Raw genomic sequence first — 16,453 nt, forward strand, 5'->3', positions numbered from 1 at the left:
CATGATAGTACTATTATTATGCAGTAAATTTTAAAGACTTGCTGGCAGGCCATCTGCACTTCCAACCACTTAACACTGGCAGCAAGCCTCTCATATAAATACTTCTGTTCCAGTCCAGGCAAACCTCATAAGCCAAACCTCATAGTCCATAGTTCTTTTTGCACTTACGTCATTCAACTCTGACCAGAATGGTCCATCAAGCTGTACCTACAGCACTGCAAGGTGTCTCTTAAGCCAAGCTTTCAAACACTTCCACATTTCTCTCAAAAATCAGCTGCAAAGGTCCAAAAGCCACAAGTCAGGTTTCTAGCAGCAATGATACCACATCTTGCTGCTACTTTTACTGTTGCAGTCAGGTTCACTTTGCTAGCACCCGACAAAGAGCAGCTTGTGGGAAAAGAAGGGTTTATTTTGACTTACAGACTCTAGGGGAAGCTCCATGATGGCAGGGGAAAATGATGGCATGAGCAGAGGGTGGACATCACTTCCTGGTCAACATCAGATGGACAGCAGTAACAGCAGAATGTGCCCAATTTGAATTTTATTATATATGCTAATATGGTTGTAAAATGTCTGGTTTTAAAATATTTTTATTTATATATTTGCATGCAGAGAGAAGAGGAAAGAAGAGAGAGAGAGAGAAATAGAATGGGTATGTCATGGTCTGTAGCCACTGCAAACAAACTCCAGATGTGTGTGCCATTTTGTGCATCTAGGTTTACATGGATACTGAGGATTTGAACTGGGTCATTAGGTTTTGTAGGCAAGTGTGTTAACCACTGAACAATCTTCTTAGCCCAAATGTCTGTTTTTTAAAATATTTTATTGTTATTTATTTAGCTATTTGACAGAGAAAGAAGGAGAGAGGGGGATGGGCGTGCCAGGGCCTCCAGCCATTGCATACCAAGTCCAGATGTGTGCACCCCCTTGTGCATCTGGCTAACACGGGTCCTGGGGAATCAAACTTGGGTCCTTTGACTTTGCAGGTAAACGTCTTAACTGCTAAGCCATCACTCCAGCCCCTAAATGTCTGTTTGTTTTTTTTTTTTTTTGGTCATTTTTAATTTATTTATTTGAGAGTGACAGACACAGAGAGAAAGACAGATAGAGGGAGAGAGAGAGAATGGGCGCGCCAGGGCTTCCAGCCTCTGCAAACGAACTCCAGACGCATGTGTCCCCTTGTGCATCTGGCTAACATGGGACCTGGGGAACTGAGCCTCGAACCGGGGTCCTTAGGCTTCACAGGCAAGCGCTTAACCGCTAAGCCATCTCTCCAGCCCTAAATGTCTGTTTTTTAAAATACATCAAGTTCTTCTAAATATTGAAGAAGAGTACCAATTAAGGTCCATTCTGGAAAAAGATGAATTAAAGTAAATTTGCCTTAAAGTCACCTGGGGAATAAGGGGATAAAAATAACTGGCAGAGAAGCTTATGGGTAAGCACCATCCCTCAGCAGAATGATAGTAATGGATGTGTGTATCCACAAGGTGTTTCTGCAGGAGCACAGAACTGGGGCAGTGTCATGAGCAACAATTCCTCATGATGAAGTAATGCGTTACAATTTGGAAACTGGATTCCTTTAAATCATCTCATTTAACCTATAACACTAGAACATGAAGAATTTGAATGTTGCATACTCAGATCCCAAAATATCTTGGAGAGTCTTTAGTCCCCTTAATTATCATTTAGTGCCCAATTTCTGTACTCATCTAACGTACTCTGGATGATCAGGTTTTCTAAGGATAAATGGCATGATGTAAGTGAAGACAATGTGCTAAGAAATTATGAGGTATTTTCAGTCATAAGTCTGCCAAGATTTTCTAAGAAATAAGTTCCACTTATGTTGAATTGATTAGAACTTTGTGATTGTGCCCGAATTTCAGTCACTTATAAAACATCTCTTTTAGTTTTACATTCTTTGACTGCCACCCATACTATTGTTTATCTAATATAGTTCATAAGATTGAGATACTTAAACATTCTGTAGTTATCCAAGGTAATGTTTCTGAAGTCATGGGTCTGTGCTGGATGAAACTAGTGTAGCTAAAAGGCCTCTGGGAGCCTGGTGTGGTGGTGCATGCCTTTAATCCCAGCACTTGGGAGGCAGAACTAGGAGGATCACTGTAAGTTCCAATCCACCCTGAGAATACATAGTGAGTTCCAGGTCAGACTGGGATAGAGTGAAACCTTCAAAAAAGAAAAAAAAAAAAGCTAGGACTCGTCCTTCTACATAGTACAGGAAGCTTTTATTTAAGGCATCTGAATTATTGATTCTTCACTTGCTTCTTGCATATGTGCAGTAATCTAATTTCTTCATAACTTGTTCCATCATTTAAAAAATGGAGACAATACAGTCTCCATAAGAGGACCATGTAGATAATGAGACCATAGTGTAAAACGATTAGCACAGCTCCTTATAACTGGTAATCTTCCAGAAAAAGTTAGCTATTACGGTTTGGTCTAGGTTCATTCATTCTCCTCACCCACACCAGTGTCTCATAATGTGAAGTCCTTGTACAACTGAGTCTCTAAAGCTCAGCTGTAAAAAATTCTAGTTTAACTAATTGGTAAATGTTGAGAAAGGACTTTAAAGCGATATGTGTTCTCATTATTACCGTTATATTTATGTCTCAACTTGCCTTTGCTTAAGTAATAGAAAAATAATAGGTGTGTGTGTGTGTGTGTGTGTGTGTGTTGAAATACTTTGATTTTGGGGTCTTTGTGGAAGATGCTAGGGTTGAGGAACCCACCTTTGACCACCAACATTCTAGGCAACCTGAACCACACCCTTCCTCAAGGAGTTCCAGGTTTTTAAGTCACCTCTTGGAGAGTGCCATTTGGCATTTGTGGAGTTCTGCGTCTTTTGTCAGTTGCACTTTCTCACTCCGAAACCCTCTAGACCAGTTGTGGTTTCTTCTCTCACTCCAAAAGGGGAGATCATATCAGTTTGGATTATCAACTGTCTTCTCAGCGTTTGTTATTTAGTTTGATAGCAGGGTCACTTGGGGGCTGCCTAAGCAGGGCTTCCTAGGGCAAGCGCTAGCGCCAGAGTAAAGACAATCCCGCTGTCAACTAGACCAATAGGATTTGCTGAATTAATTGGAGCTCTGCCTTTTGGGAAATGTAGTGTTGAGGCTGGCCTCCATATTTAATTATGGTCGCCAGTGGCCTCCGGAATACTACACTTCCCAGCATGCCCAGGAAAAGGAAGGCTGACCCAGGTGGGCGCGTCACGTGACCACCCACTATGGCTTCCCAGTGTTGGGGGCCGGTTCTCTGGTGGTCCGGTGTGATTTGTTATCTTTTTGCGGCAGGGTAATCTTCTCACGACTTCGACATGCAAAAAATCAAGTCTCTCATGACCCGACAGGTAAGTGATGCTGGCTAAAGTAAAGGCTTCCTTCACACGGCTGGTAGAGGAGCCCAGACGCTTAGTCCCCGGGCGGCGGCAGGCAGAGACCTGAGTTCTAGGCGGTGGCTGGTGTCAGGGGTGTTGGGCAGCTAGGGTGCGCCCAGGTAAGCTTATCCGAGTCAACCGTACCCCATTTCTGCTCTGGAGTGTATCCTGTACCTAGAAATATTTATTTAGAGAAGGCAAACAAGGGGGTCAGGCTGTCGTTGTCTCACCTCTTAGCCTTTTGGTCATCTTCCCAGGTCGGTCCCCAGTGCCCTCCCCACATTCTGGTTGTCTGTGGTTTCGAGCAAGTGGCCTGGGACCGGAGGAGAGGTCTGTGAATAGAGAGATCTAAAAAAAGGGGTGAGGGAGAAGAAGGTGATTTGTAGACAGAATTGGTAGCTTTGGAATTTGGGGCATGTTTCCAAAACTTGTAGCCGTTTTCTGCATATGACAATGAGAATAACAATTGCTTTTTCGTTCGTCCTGTCTCACAGTCTGCCGCGAGAGCGATTAGTAATCTAATATATGTGAACGTTCTTTGTTTAATGCTACTTTAAGAATTATCCTTGTCACGACAAAACAAAGTTTATTTTATTTTTCCAGAATGAGAATTGATGAATAAGAGTTTGGCTGTCTTGGATATGCTAGAGGATTTCCACAGCACCTCAGCGTCCTTTTAGCAAGAAGTAGCAAGATTTTCTTTTTTGCACTTATTGATCTGATTTGATTTCAGAAACTTTTCAACTGTAATGCTTAACTAGGATTGGCTGCTTGTCATTATTTTTTATTTTTATATATTTTATTTATTTATTTGAGAGAGAGAAAGAGGGAGAGAGAGAAAGGGAGGGAGGGAATGGGTACACCATGGCCTCTAGCCACTGCAAACATACTCCAGATGCATGCACCCCCTTGTGTCTGGCTTACATGGGTGCTGGAGAGTTGAGCCGGGATCCTTTGGTTTTGCAGAAAAACACCTTAACTGCTAAGCTGTCTCTCCAGCCCTTATTATTTTATACAAAATAAAATAAGCACCATTCATTTTACCGTTTTAAGTCAGTGTGGCTTAGAGAAGTTTGGAGAATGTGGAAAATAATCCTTTAATCAAAGTTTCACTTGTGTTTTTTTCTTGATGAAAGAGGTCACAAATTTCAAATCAAATTTATTTATTTGAGAATACAGAATTTTAGAACTATCAGGACAGACTACAGATTATTTGTGGAGTTACACAAATGATCCTTGCAGGATGATTTTGTTTTTGTCAGGTTTTGTTGTTGGTGTCATGAAAATAGAAAAATGTTTGGAGTAATAAAGAGAATCAACTAATCAAGTAAGTGAGTTGTTACATTTAGCAGACCTTCACATTTGCTAGACTCTGGTGCCATGCTTCCTGCTACTTCTCACTTGAGAGTTTGGATTGTTGCTCCATCCTGAGATAAGAGGAGAGGAAGGAAGACTGAAAGCTGACTGCTGCAGAAATCCAAGAACTAATTTAATGCTGGTTTTGTTATTTGCTTGTTTGACTTTTAAAACAATCTGCACTTTTGGACATTATACCACCAATAAACTGCCTGGACTCCTACATTTGGATTTGTGTTCATCAGCTATGTTTCCTGCTTGTTGCCTACATTGCTATAGATGTACAGCAGCTTTGGTGGTGTGATTTTGTGTCTCTATGAACCACAAAGCTACAGAGACTGCTGGTAATAAGTTTGTAATGTTTGGAAATGTAATGCAAGTGTGCTGAAAACGCTGAGATCTTTAGCTTCAGTCAGATGCTTCTTGATCTTGAATGGGTCCTATCTGGGTGTAATTGGAATGGGAAAAATATCTTAACACGTATGAGAAGCTGGAAATATATTGTGTAAAAGAGTAAGTTATGATTAGAAGTTTTATACAGTTTTTTAGTCATCCTCATTGTATATGCTTAATATTTGATTATTATGCCAATAAGTATCATAAAGAGATATTAAATTTTGGCCTGTGAAATATAGATTTTATTTCTTCATTTTGGCCATCTTTGATATTTCTTTGCAAAAGATGAGAAGGGTAGGATGAGCTTTCTTAGTTCATTTCACTTAGATGAGGTCTGCTGTTCATCTGCTCAGCATTCTCGATTATACTAGCCCTGTTCTTTCAGATCACTCAACAAATTGAATTGACCACTGCGTGCCAGGCACTGTTCTAAGTCTGGGAGATGAAGCAGTGCCTAGAATAAACAAGTGCCAAGGCAGACCTAGTGATGAACGTCTATTGAGGATGCAGATCCCTCTGTAGTTTGGCATTATGGGGTCATTTATATCTTAAGGTAGGGTGGTCATGAAAAATCTCAGTGGTGATAGGGGGAGTCAGGTGGGTACCAGTGGGCCGAAAAGTGAATGCTGGTGCTCTGAAGCAGACACACACACATTTAACATCAGGGGACCAGTATAGGTGGGATGTAATGAGGAAAAAAGTCTCAGGAGATGAGGTAAAGGTGAGACATAGAGCTGAGGACAGGAAGCTGGATCACATAGAAGGAATCTTATAGGTCATAGCAGTGTGTGACTTTTATTCTGAGTGAAATGGCAAGCAGAGAAGTGATATATTCTGACATAACAGCCCAGAAAGACCATTTTGCTCTGTTTTAGGAATAAACTGAAGAGGAAAAAAAAGAGCAAAAATAGATCCTAAAGGGTTTTGCCGTAATGCAGATGAGAAAGAGTGTGGTGTTATCTAGAGGTTGGATTGTGGCTATGTTGTGTGGAGCTGAGAGGATTTCCTGGATGATTAGATTGGGACTGTGAGGAAAAGTGAAGTATGATGAATGGTTTTATCCCATAATTGGGAAAATAGAATTGGCATTTTTTGAGATAGAGGAAGAATGCTTTGAGGGGAAAGAGCTTTTAGATTTGTTAATTTGAAGACTGCTTAGACATTTGAGTAGAGGGGGAAAAAAAAGTAGGGACTTAGTTTAATGTGTTTGACTTTATGGGCAGGATCCAAGTCGCTAATAAAACTTAATGGCATATAGATGGTGAAAACAATGAAGTGCTAATAATGAAAGGGCTAAGGATCTGTCATTCTAAACTACAGTTTAGTGTCAGATGTATTTTGAGATATTTGTGTATTTCTTCATTCCTATTTTGACCAAGAAACACATTTCTCTGTGATCAAATAATGCTAAGAATAATGGTTAAGATGTAGATAATATTTGCGGTGTAGCTGATACTATTTTGACTCTTCACCTGTATATGTGTATATGTATGTATATGTATATGTGTGTATGTGTATGTGTGCATAGTCTATATGCGATACATGTATATGTATATGTGTGTGCATAGTGTATATGTAATACATGTATATGTTTGTGTTGCAGTCAGGTTTGCATTGCTGGCAGAAATCACCTGGCCAAGAGCAGCTTGTGGTAAAAGAGGTTTATTTTGGCTTACAGACTCGAGAGGGAAGCTCCATGAAGGCAGGGGATAATGATTGCAAGAGGGTAGACATCACCCCCTGGCCAACATCAGGTGAACAGGAGAGTGTGCCAAATATTGGCAAGGGGCAACTGGCTATGATACCCATAAGCCTGCCCTGAACAATGCACTGCCTCCACGAAGTGTTAGTTCCCAAATCTCCATCAGCTGGGAACCTAGTATTCAGAACACCTAAGTTTATGGGAGAATACCTGAATCAAGCCACCACAGTATGTGGGTGCATAGTGTGTATGTAATACATGTATATGTATGTATGTGTGCATAGTGTATATGTGTGTGCAGAGTGTATATGTAATACATGTGTATGTATGTGTATGCACATAGTGTATATGTATGTGTGTGCATAGTGTGTAAGTAATACAAGTATATGTATGTATGTGTGTGTAGTGTATATGTGTGTGCACAGTGTGTATGTAATACATGTAATGTATATATGTGTGCATAGTGAATATGAATATGTGTGCATAGTGAGTGTATATGTAATACATGTATGTGTGTGTACATAGTGTATATGTATTGGTGTGCATAGTGTGTATGTAATACATGTATATGTATGTGTATGTACATGTTTGTGCACATAGTGTATATATATGTGTATGTGTGCATCGTGCACATGTATTTGTATGTGTGTGCATAGTATATATGTAATAGATGTATGTGGAATTTTTTGCTGCTGTGCCTTCATATTGACTATTGGGCAGAACCAGACTAGGAAGAACAAACAGCCCAAGATTTGTAACAGGATTCCCCTCCCCACTCTCATTGTATGACACATTAGACTGTAGTAAACTTTTTTTTTTTCTTATAGCAAGCTTTCCTGGAAACCTCACTCTGCAGTTAGTTGTGTGTTCCCATGAGAATTAAGTGCTAATTAGTTGGAGATTGGAGCTTGACTAGCAACTTCTACCCAGTAATTACTTCATTTTTTTGCTGCTTATACTTCATTCCAGGAACTTTGTGAGCCATTGGGCAATAGAGGCAAATTATACTTGGTCTCTCCATTCCCTTGGGATTTACAGTCTCTGTCTGTCTGTCTGTCTGTCTCTCTCTCTCTCTGTCTCACACACACACACACACACTCACTCAGAGAGAGAGAGAGAGAGAGAGAGAGAGAGAGAGAGAGAGAGAGAACTATTTAGAATTTATTGCTTCACTGCTTTGAATTGAAAATGTTTAACTTTGTTCTTGAAGTATTAGTGAACTTGTGAGTCACTGGGTACTAGTTAAAATGCAAAGCCCTGATCCTACTCCAGTAATACCTATTCATTTGGTCTGTGGTAAGGCCCAGGAATCTTTAAAATATTTCTTGTGTAACATTGACAGTTACAATGAGAAATTCTGTGTTTCTTGGAAGAGATCTAGAAAGATGTCATGGAGGATATAATTGGAAAAGTGGTATGTTGGCTTCTAATTTCTTAGTGTGTGTGATGAGGGAAGACCAAGAAAGAAAATAGGAAAAGAAGGGTGGGTAGGAGTGGATTAGGTAATTTGGGATACTGGTAGTAAAAAGTCCTAAACTATAGATTTGACTGTATTTTAAACCATGGGGAAAATAAACATGCTTTATGAGTTTTAGGAAAGCAAGTTCTGAGTTGCAATTATTATCAGCATATCATGTATTTGGTGACTAAGGACCCCAAAGGGTCAATATGAAGCACCAAAAGGACAACCTGACTCGGTCATTGATTTTGTCATCACAGTAATGTGCCACTTTTGCCCAAAGAGTAATATGAATTCTTTGAATAGCTTACTTTTAGGACAAAGCTATTTTTAAATGTTTTTGTTCATTTTTATTTATTTATTTGAGAGTGACACAGAGAGAGAGAGAGAGAGAGTGAGAAAGAGGGAGATAGACAGAGAGAGAGAATGGGCATGCCAGGGCCTCCAGCCGCTGCAAACGAACTCCAGACGCGTGTGCCCCTTGTGCATCTGGCTAACGTGGGTCCTGGGAAATTGAGCCTTGAACTGGGGTCCTTAGGCTTCACCGGCAAGCACTTAATCACTAAGCCATCTCTCCAGCCCAGGACAAGACTTTTCAAGAAAGTTTAAGTAGCTGCCTTCTTTGTGTCTTAGTTTTCACTATAAACACAAGGTTTTCAGAGTCCATCAGTGATGTGTGTATAGAAAGTACAGGGATCACAAAGCTCAAGAACAGGTAGAAAACAGTAAGGCATGGGATAAATCTTAACCTAGATTGTATTAACTGGCTCCATTACTGAGAAGTAACCAGGGAAAATGAAGGATATAATTGGGCTGGAGAGATGGTTTAGTGGTTAAGGTACTCACCTGTGAAGTTTAAGGACCCATGTTTGACTCTCTAGGTCCTATGTAAGCCAGATGCACAAGGTGACGCAAGTGCACAAGGTTGCATGTACGTGCAAGGTTGTATGTGTGCCCAAGGTGGTACAAGCGTTTAGAGTTTGATTACAGTGGCTGGAGGCCCTGGAGTGCCAATTCTCTCTCTCTTGCTCTGGCTCTAGCGCAGCCCCCCCCCCCCCCGGTCTCTCTCTCTCTCTCTCTCTCTCTCTCACATACACACACACACACACAAAGGCCAGTCTGTTGGGCTTGCCTCAAAAAAAAAAAAAAAAAACAAACTTATGTTTTAATTAAGCAATTAGAATAATCTAAAAATCTTGAGTTATCCCAGTTTCTTAGTAGAGTGTATTGTGAATCAAAATGCTATGACTTGGACCCCTTTTCCAGGTGAATTTGCTAATGATAAAATTTATGGAAAGCTCTATAATCCAAGCTTCCTTTTTGTTGTCTGTAAATTTATGCTTAAATTAGACTTCCACTTTTGATTATGAAAATACCATAGAATCTCTTTCATTTAAAAATACTTAAAGTATGTTCTCACTTGATTTTATAGGTAGTTCTAAGTATATTAAGTAATGAATATTATTAAAATGTATGTTATTTGTATTTTGAAGTAAGAAACCTTTTGATTTAAATGTGTTTCACCAGGTATGTTCTATACTCTCATAGTCCTTTAGCACAATTAAAATTCTATATCATTCTTTTTTGAAGGGTCTGAAAAGTCCTCCAGAGAGCCTCAGTGATCTTGGTGCCATTGAGAGTCTTCGGGTCCCTGGAAAGGTATTGATTTACATGTGTGGTGTGACTTTTCATCACCTTAGGGAAATCTTACTGCCTCTGGATGATAATTGATTTATAGAAGCTCTGCTTTCCCATAGCAGGTGGCTGTTATGATAAGCTGGGTAAATTTATATAGTATGCTAGGTAGTGAGTATAGTTTTGCTTGTGTTACTAAACTAGGATGCATTATGTCTCAGTAGAGTAAAGGAAGGCATGAAAAATTGATAAATTTCAAGTATATTATTATTAAATTCTTATTCTGAAGACAAATATATGTGTATATAATTTATTTGCTGAAATTTGAAGACGTGAGGTAAAATAATTTACAACTATTTAAGTTGTAACATTCTGAGCCCCAAAGCATTAATTATGTTTTCATTTTGAGCAGAGATTTTAAACAGGCAGCTAGAACAACTTATACTAAATTGGATATATTTCAACTTTTAATCCCATATTAGTCAGGTGAATGTCTCATTTTACAAGTTTAATAATACTACTTGAAAGCTAGCTGGCTTCCCCCAGGAGCATTATTAACCAGTGCTAACCCCTGCTGTCTCTCTGAAGTGCTGCTGCTCAGAGCTGTGGTGTGAATGGCAGCTCCACCATAAAGGCTGGCACTTCTCAGTGTCTGCTCTTAGCAGTTTTAATTTGAGGAATATATCTGAAAGTACTAGCTGTGTTTTATGCCTGGCATCATAATACATATGTCCTTTCATGCTTCAGAGTACAAGGTCCCTCTTTATACCTCAGTGTCATTTGCTCAGGGGGATGATTCGCATTTCTTTGGGACACCTTCTTTCTTGAAGTGAACATTGCATTTACTGGTTATCTTATTCTCTTAGACCAGACCAAAATATTCTAAGTACAATAAAAACTAAACATTCCTTTTGTATGAAGTGGTTCAGACAAAAACTTGCTGAGGCATTTCAAACCTGGTGGTTTTTTACAGTATTGAATGTATACAGCCGAGAATTATGGATCATGTACTGTGGGGTTTGATTGTGTTATTTGTTCCAGAATCCGTGTCTACTGATGAATGAGTCTGATTAGAAAACACAGGAGTACCTCAAGAAGAGCTTTCTGTTGTCTTTAAGTCCAGGGCCTTGATGTTTTTCCAGTGAAATGGCAGTGGACTTATTACAGTCTTTTTATGGTCCTTCTGTGTTCTTTTGAGATTACTGGCCCTGACTAGAGTTCACTGTCTAGGATCACAAAGTCAGCAAATGCAAATGGCTTGGGTGAAGATTGTGTCTGGACGCTGGTATTTGTGGCACATACTGAGAAGTCAAGATACATAGGTTGTGGAGTGTCTGGAAGAGAAGTGGTGTTAGTGCTGTAGCTGTGCCTGGCTTGCGAGCCCCTCAGGCCGTGTTCTCCTTGGTGACACCACAAGCGATAGGAGGACCAGCAGAGCAGCTGCCTTTTCCGTGGGCTTTGAGCCCTGGCGGTTCTTCCTTCCAGAACCTTGTGACAAAAAAAGCTCCAGTCAGGGGTTGAGTTTTCTGGGGACTGGATTTGCAGGCAGCACTGAGGTCAGCAGTAAGAAGGCTCCATTCAGCAGTTCCCCACACAGTGTGGCTTGGTATAACAAATTTACAACTTGGGCTTTTATACTCATCTCACATATATTAAATGACGTATTTTTATAAGTTTGATTTTCAGTGAGTGTGCAGCTTGTTCTGGTCCCCTGAAATTTGATGTCCTCAAAAACATTACCTTCAGTTGTTTTTTAAATTAGTGAAAACATTTTGACAAATGGAAGATATTAATTTGAAATGATTGTTTTAAAATGATTTTTCTGGAGCTGGGAGATGGCTCATTGGTTAAGTGCTTGCCAGGCAAGCATTAGGACCTGGGTTCAGATCCTCAGAACCCATGTAAATGTTGGTTGTGGTGGCATGTACCTGTAATCCCAGTGCTGGGAAGGTGGAAACAAGATCTGTCCAGTAAGCTGACTAGTTTACATGTAGCTGAATTGGTAAACAGAAAATATGCTAAACAGGAAAAGGTCCCTGAGCAAAAACATCTCCCAAACCACCAGCATTGTGAAGATTCACATGTCCTTCTATTCTCCGCATTTTCAACAAAATTCTGAAGCTTCAATTCTGTGCTGCTGGTACTGGTGGTACAGCAATGGAAAGACAGCAGTCTTTCCCCAGAGCTGACACTCTACTGTGGTTACTCACTTTTGGATAGGGAGCAGGCAGGCAGTAAGCAGGGTGACTGCACATAGTGACAACTACTGTGAAGGAAAATGGTGATGAGGCAAACCTAGTGAATCTGGGGTTCTTTTACATGAAGTATAAGTATAGCTCCTCTTACTGTTTTACAAATAGAAGCTTAGATTGAGAAGGGGAGGGGATATGATGGATAATGGAGTTTCAACGGGGAAAGTGGCGGGGGAGGGAGGGTATTACCATGGGATATTTTTTATAATCATGGAAGTTGTTAATAAAAATTTGGAAAAAAAGACAAAAAAATAGAAGCTTATTTTCTAGAAATTATTTTGAAGCTTGTATTATAAACTTAGTAATACATATAAGTAGAAAATATTCCCAGTATATTACAGAGTTTAATAAGCAAGCTATCCAGTGGTTGGTTAAGATGGATATTTAAAAATATATTTTTGCTTATTTATTCACAAAGGAGAGAGGGAGAGAGAGAGAGAGAGAGGTGGGGGAGAGAATATGAATGTAAATGAGAATAAGTATGGGTGCTCTAGGACCTCTTGCCTCAGCAAATGAACTCCAGATCCATGCGCCAGTTTGCACACCTGGCTTTACATGGGTACTGGGGAACTGAACCCAGGCCATCAGGTTTTGTAAACCAGCACCTTTAACCACTAAGAAATCTCTCCAGCCCAAGATGGATTTAAAAATACATTTTATTTATTCATATATGCTGGTGGGGAGAGAGCATATGAGCACAGCAGAGCCTCCTGCCACTGTAAGTGAACTCTAGATGCCTGCTCTGCTTTGTGCACCTGGCTTTACATAGTACTGGGGATTCAAATACAGACCATCAGGCTTTGCAAACAAGGGCCTTTAAGCACTGAACCATCTCTCCAGCCCCCAAGATGGATATTTTTGTACTTAATAGAAACAGTATTTAATATTCAGTATAATTGCTTGAGCAGTTTAAATGCTTGTATGGGGCAGGAAAGATAACTCAGTAGTCAAAGGTGCTGCTTCCAAAGTTTGACAGTCCAGTTTAAATACCCCAGTATCCACGTAAATCTAGATGCACAAAGTAGTGCATGCGTCTGGCTGAAGTTTGTTTGCAGTGGCAGGAGGTCCAGCATACTCATTCTCACTTTTGCTCTCCCTCCTCTCTTTCTCTTTCTTAAATAAATCAATAAAAAAATAAACATTTGTATGGAGAAACTTAAATATTAACATCATTTAATAGCATCTCCTCTCTCATCAGTATAAAGTGAGAACATTAAAAAATGGGCAAAAACGTATCTCTGCACTTCATAAATGGGTTAATTTCCCTTCCCTTCCTCCTTCCCTTCCTCCTTCCCTTCCCCTTTCCTCCTTCCCCCTTCCCTTCCTCTTCCCCCTTCCTCCTTCTCCCTTCCCTTCCCCATTCCTCCTTCCTTTCCCTTCCCTTCCCCATTCCCCCTTTCCCTTTCCTTCCCCTTTTCCCTTCCCTTTCCCTTCCCTTCCTCTTTCCACTTTCCTTCCTCATTCCCCCTCCCCTTTCCTTCCCCTTCCCTTCCCCTATCTCCTTTCCTTCCCCTTTCTCCCTTTCCTTCCCCTTTCCCTCTTCCCCTTTCCCCCTTCCCCCTTTCTCTTCCCTTCCCCCCTCCTCTTCCTTTCCCCTTCCTCTTTCCCCCTTCCCTTCTCCCTTTTCTTCCTCATTTCCCCTTCCCTTCTCCTCCCTTCCCCTCCCCCTCCCCTCCCTTCCCCATTCCCCCTCCCTTTCCCTTCCCCCTTCCCTTCATTTTCCCCTTCCTCTTCCCTTGCCCCTTCCCCTCCCTTCCCTTCCCCCTTCCCTTCTTTTTCATTTCCCTTCCCTTCTCCTTTCTCTTCTCCCTTTTCTCCTCTCTTCCCTTCTGCTTTCCCTTTCTTCTCCCTTGCTCTCTCCTCCCCTCCCCCTTCCATTCTCCCTTTCCCTTTCTCCCTTCCCTTCTCTCTTCCCTTCTCCCTATTTCCTGCTCCACCCCTTCCTTTCAATTCCTTCCTCTGCTTTTACTTTTCTTTTGTGTGTGTATATGTCATGATGTGCATGTGGAGGTCAGAGGACAGCTTCCAGTGTGAGCCCTTGCCTTTTGCTTGAGGCAGTATCTCTCATTGTTCATCACTGTGTTCATCAGACGATCTTACCTGCCATCTTCCAGGAGATTGTCCTGTTTCTCCCCTTCTCACTGTAGACAGGCCTGAATTACAGATGCTTGTGTGGCAAGAACTTTATTCACTGAGCCATCTTTACACTCCTTCCCTCCCTTCTTTGGTATATCTTTCTAAATTAGAAGAAGTAGTTGAGATTTATCTCAATTCAAGAAAGAAACAGATTACTTTGAGATGTGATATATTGGAAGCGTCTAGAAAAAAAAGTGTGTGTGTGTGTGTGTGTGTGTGTGTGTGTGTGTATGTGTGTGTTTATTAGGGTGAATCACTTGATATGGCTTGTTGATTAAGTTAAAATGTTTGTGTACTGGCAGATTCCGTAATGGTTAAGTTCAGTAAGCAGAACTGCAGAAGGGCATGTAGATAAGTTTAGCATACCAGAGGATATTGTTTTCATTTAAAAAAAAATTTGTTATTTTTATTTGAAAGAGAAGGGGGTGGGGGAGAGAGAGAGAGAGCGCGAGAGCGTGAGCGAGCCAGAGCCTCCTGCCACTGCAAACTAACTTCGGATACTTGTGCTGCTTTGTGCATCTGGTTTTAATGGGTACTGGGGAATTGAACCTGGATTGTTGGGCTTTCAGGCTTGACAAGCACTTTTAGATACTGAGCCATGTCTCCAACCCTATTTTTAAGAAATATATAAATACTATATAAATATATAAACTATATAAATACTGAGTGGAGTGGGAGTATCCTTAGAAACTGTATGGTACAAGATGACATTGTGCCCTATTATGAGGGTAAACATAAGTCCAGTGGTAATTTATAGATTGAGAATTGGAATTTTGATGGATAAAATAGTACAATAAATATAAAATGGAAACATGAACACAAGAATGGAGAAATGGGAAATATAGGAGTTAGTCTAGAAAAATTTCAGATTTACTAGTAGCTTTTTTTTTTAATTTATTTTTATTTTTTTGGTTTTTCGAGGTAGGGTCTCACTGGCGCAGGCTGACCTGGAATTCACTATGTAGTCTTAGGGTGGCCTTGAACTCTCCGTGATCCTCCTACCTCTGCCTCCCGAGTGCTGGGATTAAAGGTGTGCGCCACCACGCCCGGCTCAGCTTTTATTTTTTTGGATGAAATGGAAAAGTTCCACTTGGGCCTGACGTGATGGTGCATGTCTTTAATCCTAGCACTTTGGAGGTGGAAGTAGGAGGATCATTGTGACTTTACGGGTGCCCTGAGACTACACAGTGATCAGCCTGGGCTACAGCAAGACCCTTCCTTGAAAAAAAAAAAACCATAATAATAATAATAATAATAATAATAATAATAAAAAAATCCATTTGGAAATAGGTTCTGTTAGTTTTCAAGTAAGGGGGGTTTTCATGCAGAGATAAGATATAAGTAATCAGATAGTATCTACTGACTCAATATGTTACCTATTTAAATATGAATATGTTTCCACTTAACTTGATTATAAAAATTAAGAAGAATTAAGAAGGCCAGGCATGGTGGCGCACATCTTTAATCCTGGCACTCAGGAGGCAGAGGTAGGAGAATTGCTGTGAGTTCGAGGCCACCCTAAGACTACATAGTGAATTCCAAGTCAGTCTGAGCTAGAGTGAGACCTTATCTTGAAAAAACAAAAAACAAAAAAAAAAAAAGGAAAGAAGAATTAAGACTAATAATTATAGTAGTTACAGAATTACTAGTTGTTGATCTAATTAGGACTGTAAGAGAATATTTGTTGAGCCCTGAAAAAAAGTGTGAATATCAATATTCAGAGTTTACATTTCTCCATCCAGACTTAAAACACTTTCTATACTGCTTCTAAAATGGCTGCATATTAGAAACCCAAAAAGGGCACAGATGTTGATACTGTCTTAGGCACTTTTAGCCTTTGAAGATTAAAGTTGAAGTTTTGGGCTAATTAACTCACAAGTATAAATAAGACTCAACTGTACATACTATTACATGATTAAGTTACATGATGTTTATTTTTCATGAAAGAAAAATACAGGGTGAAGGATCAAAGGAAGTTTCAGTCACAGTGAAAATTTGAGACTACACTGCTCTAAATATAAGAAATTATTTTGTTTTTATTCATTTATCTGTTCTCCCAGTATTTATTAAATACTTTGCTATACTGAATCATTGCTGTTATATGATATTCGCAGGGTTTA

The 16,453-nt window shown here is 40.1% G+C and overlaps 1 protein-coding gene across 1 annotated transcript in view; it reads left to right on the plus strand.

Moving 5' to 3' along the window:
* Positions 1 to 3,235: 3,235 nt before the first annotated feature.
* The window catches only part of Vps50 (VPS50 subunit of EARP/GARPII complex), a 159,690-nt gene continuing 146,472 nt past the window's right edge, over positions 3,236 to 16,453 (plus strand). Inside the window, exons 1-2 of the mRNA XM_004656224.3 lie at positions 3,236 to 3,370; positions 9,901 to 9,969. Coding sequence (XP_004656281.1) covers positions 3,338 to 3,370; positions 9,901 to 9,969 — 102 coding nt within the window. The 5' untranslated portion in view covers positions 3,236 to 3,337. The remainder of the gene's footprint in view (positions 3,371 to 9,900; positions 9,970 to 16,453) is intronic.

This window comes from Jaculus jaculus, chromosome 10 (genome assembly GCF_020740685.1).
Source record: "Jaculus jaculus isolate mJacJac1 chromosome 10, mJacJac1.mat.Y.cur, whole genome shotgun sequence".
Classification (NCBI taxonomy): domain Eukaryota; kingdom Metazoa; phylum Chordata; class Mammalia; order Rodentia; family Dipodidae; genus Jaculus; species Jaculus jaculus.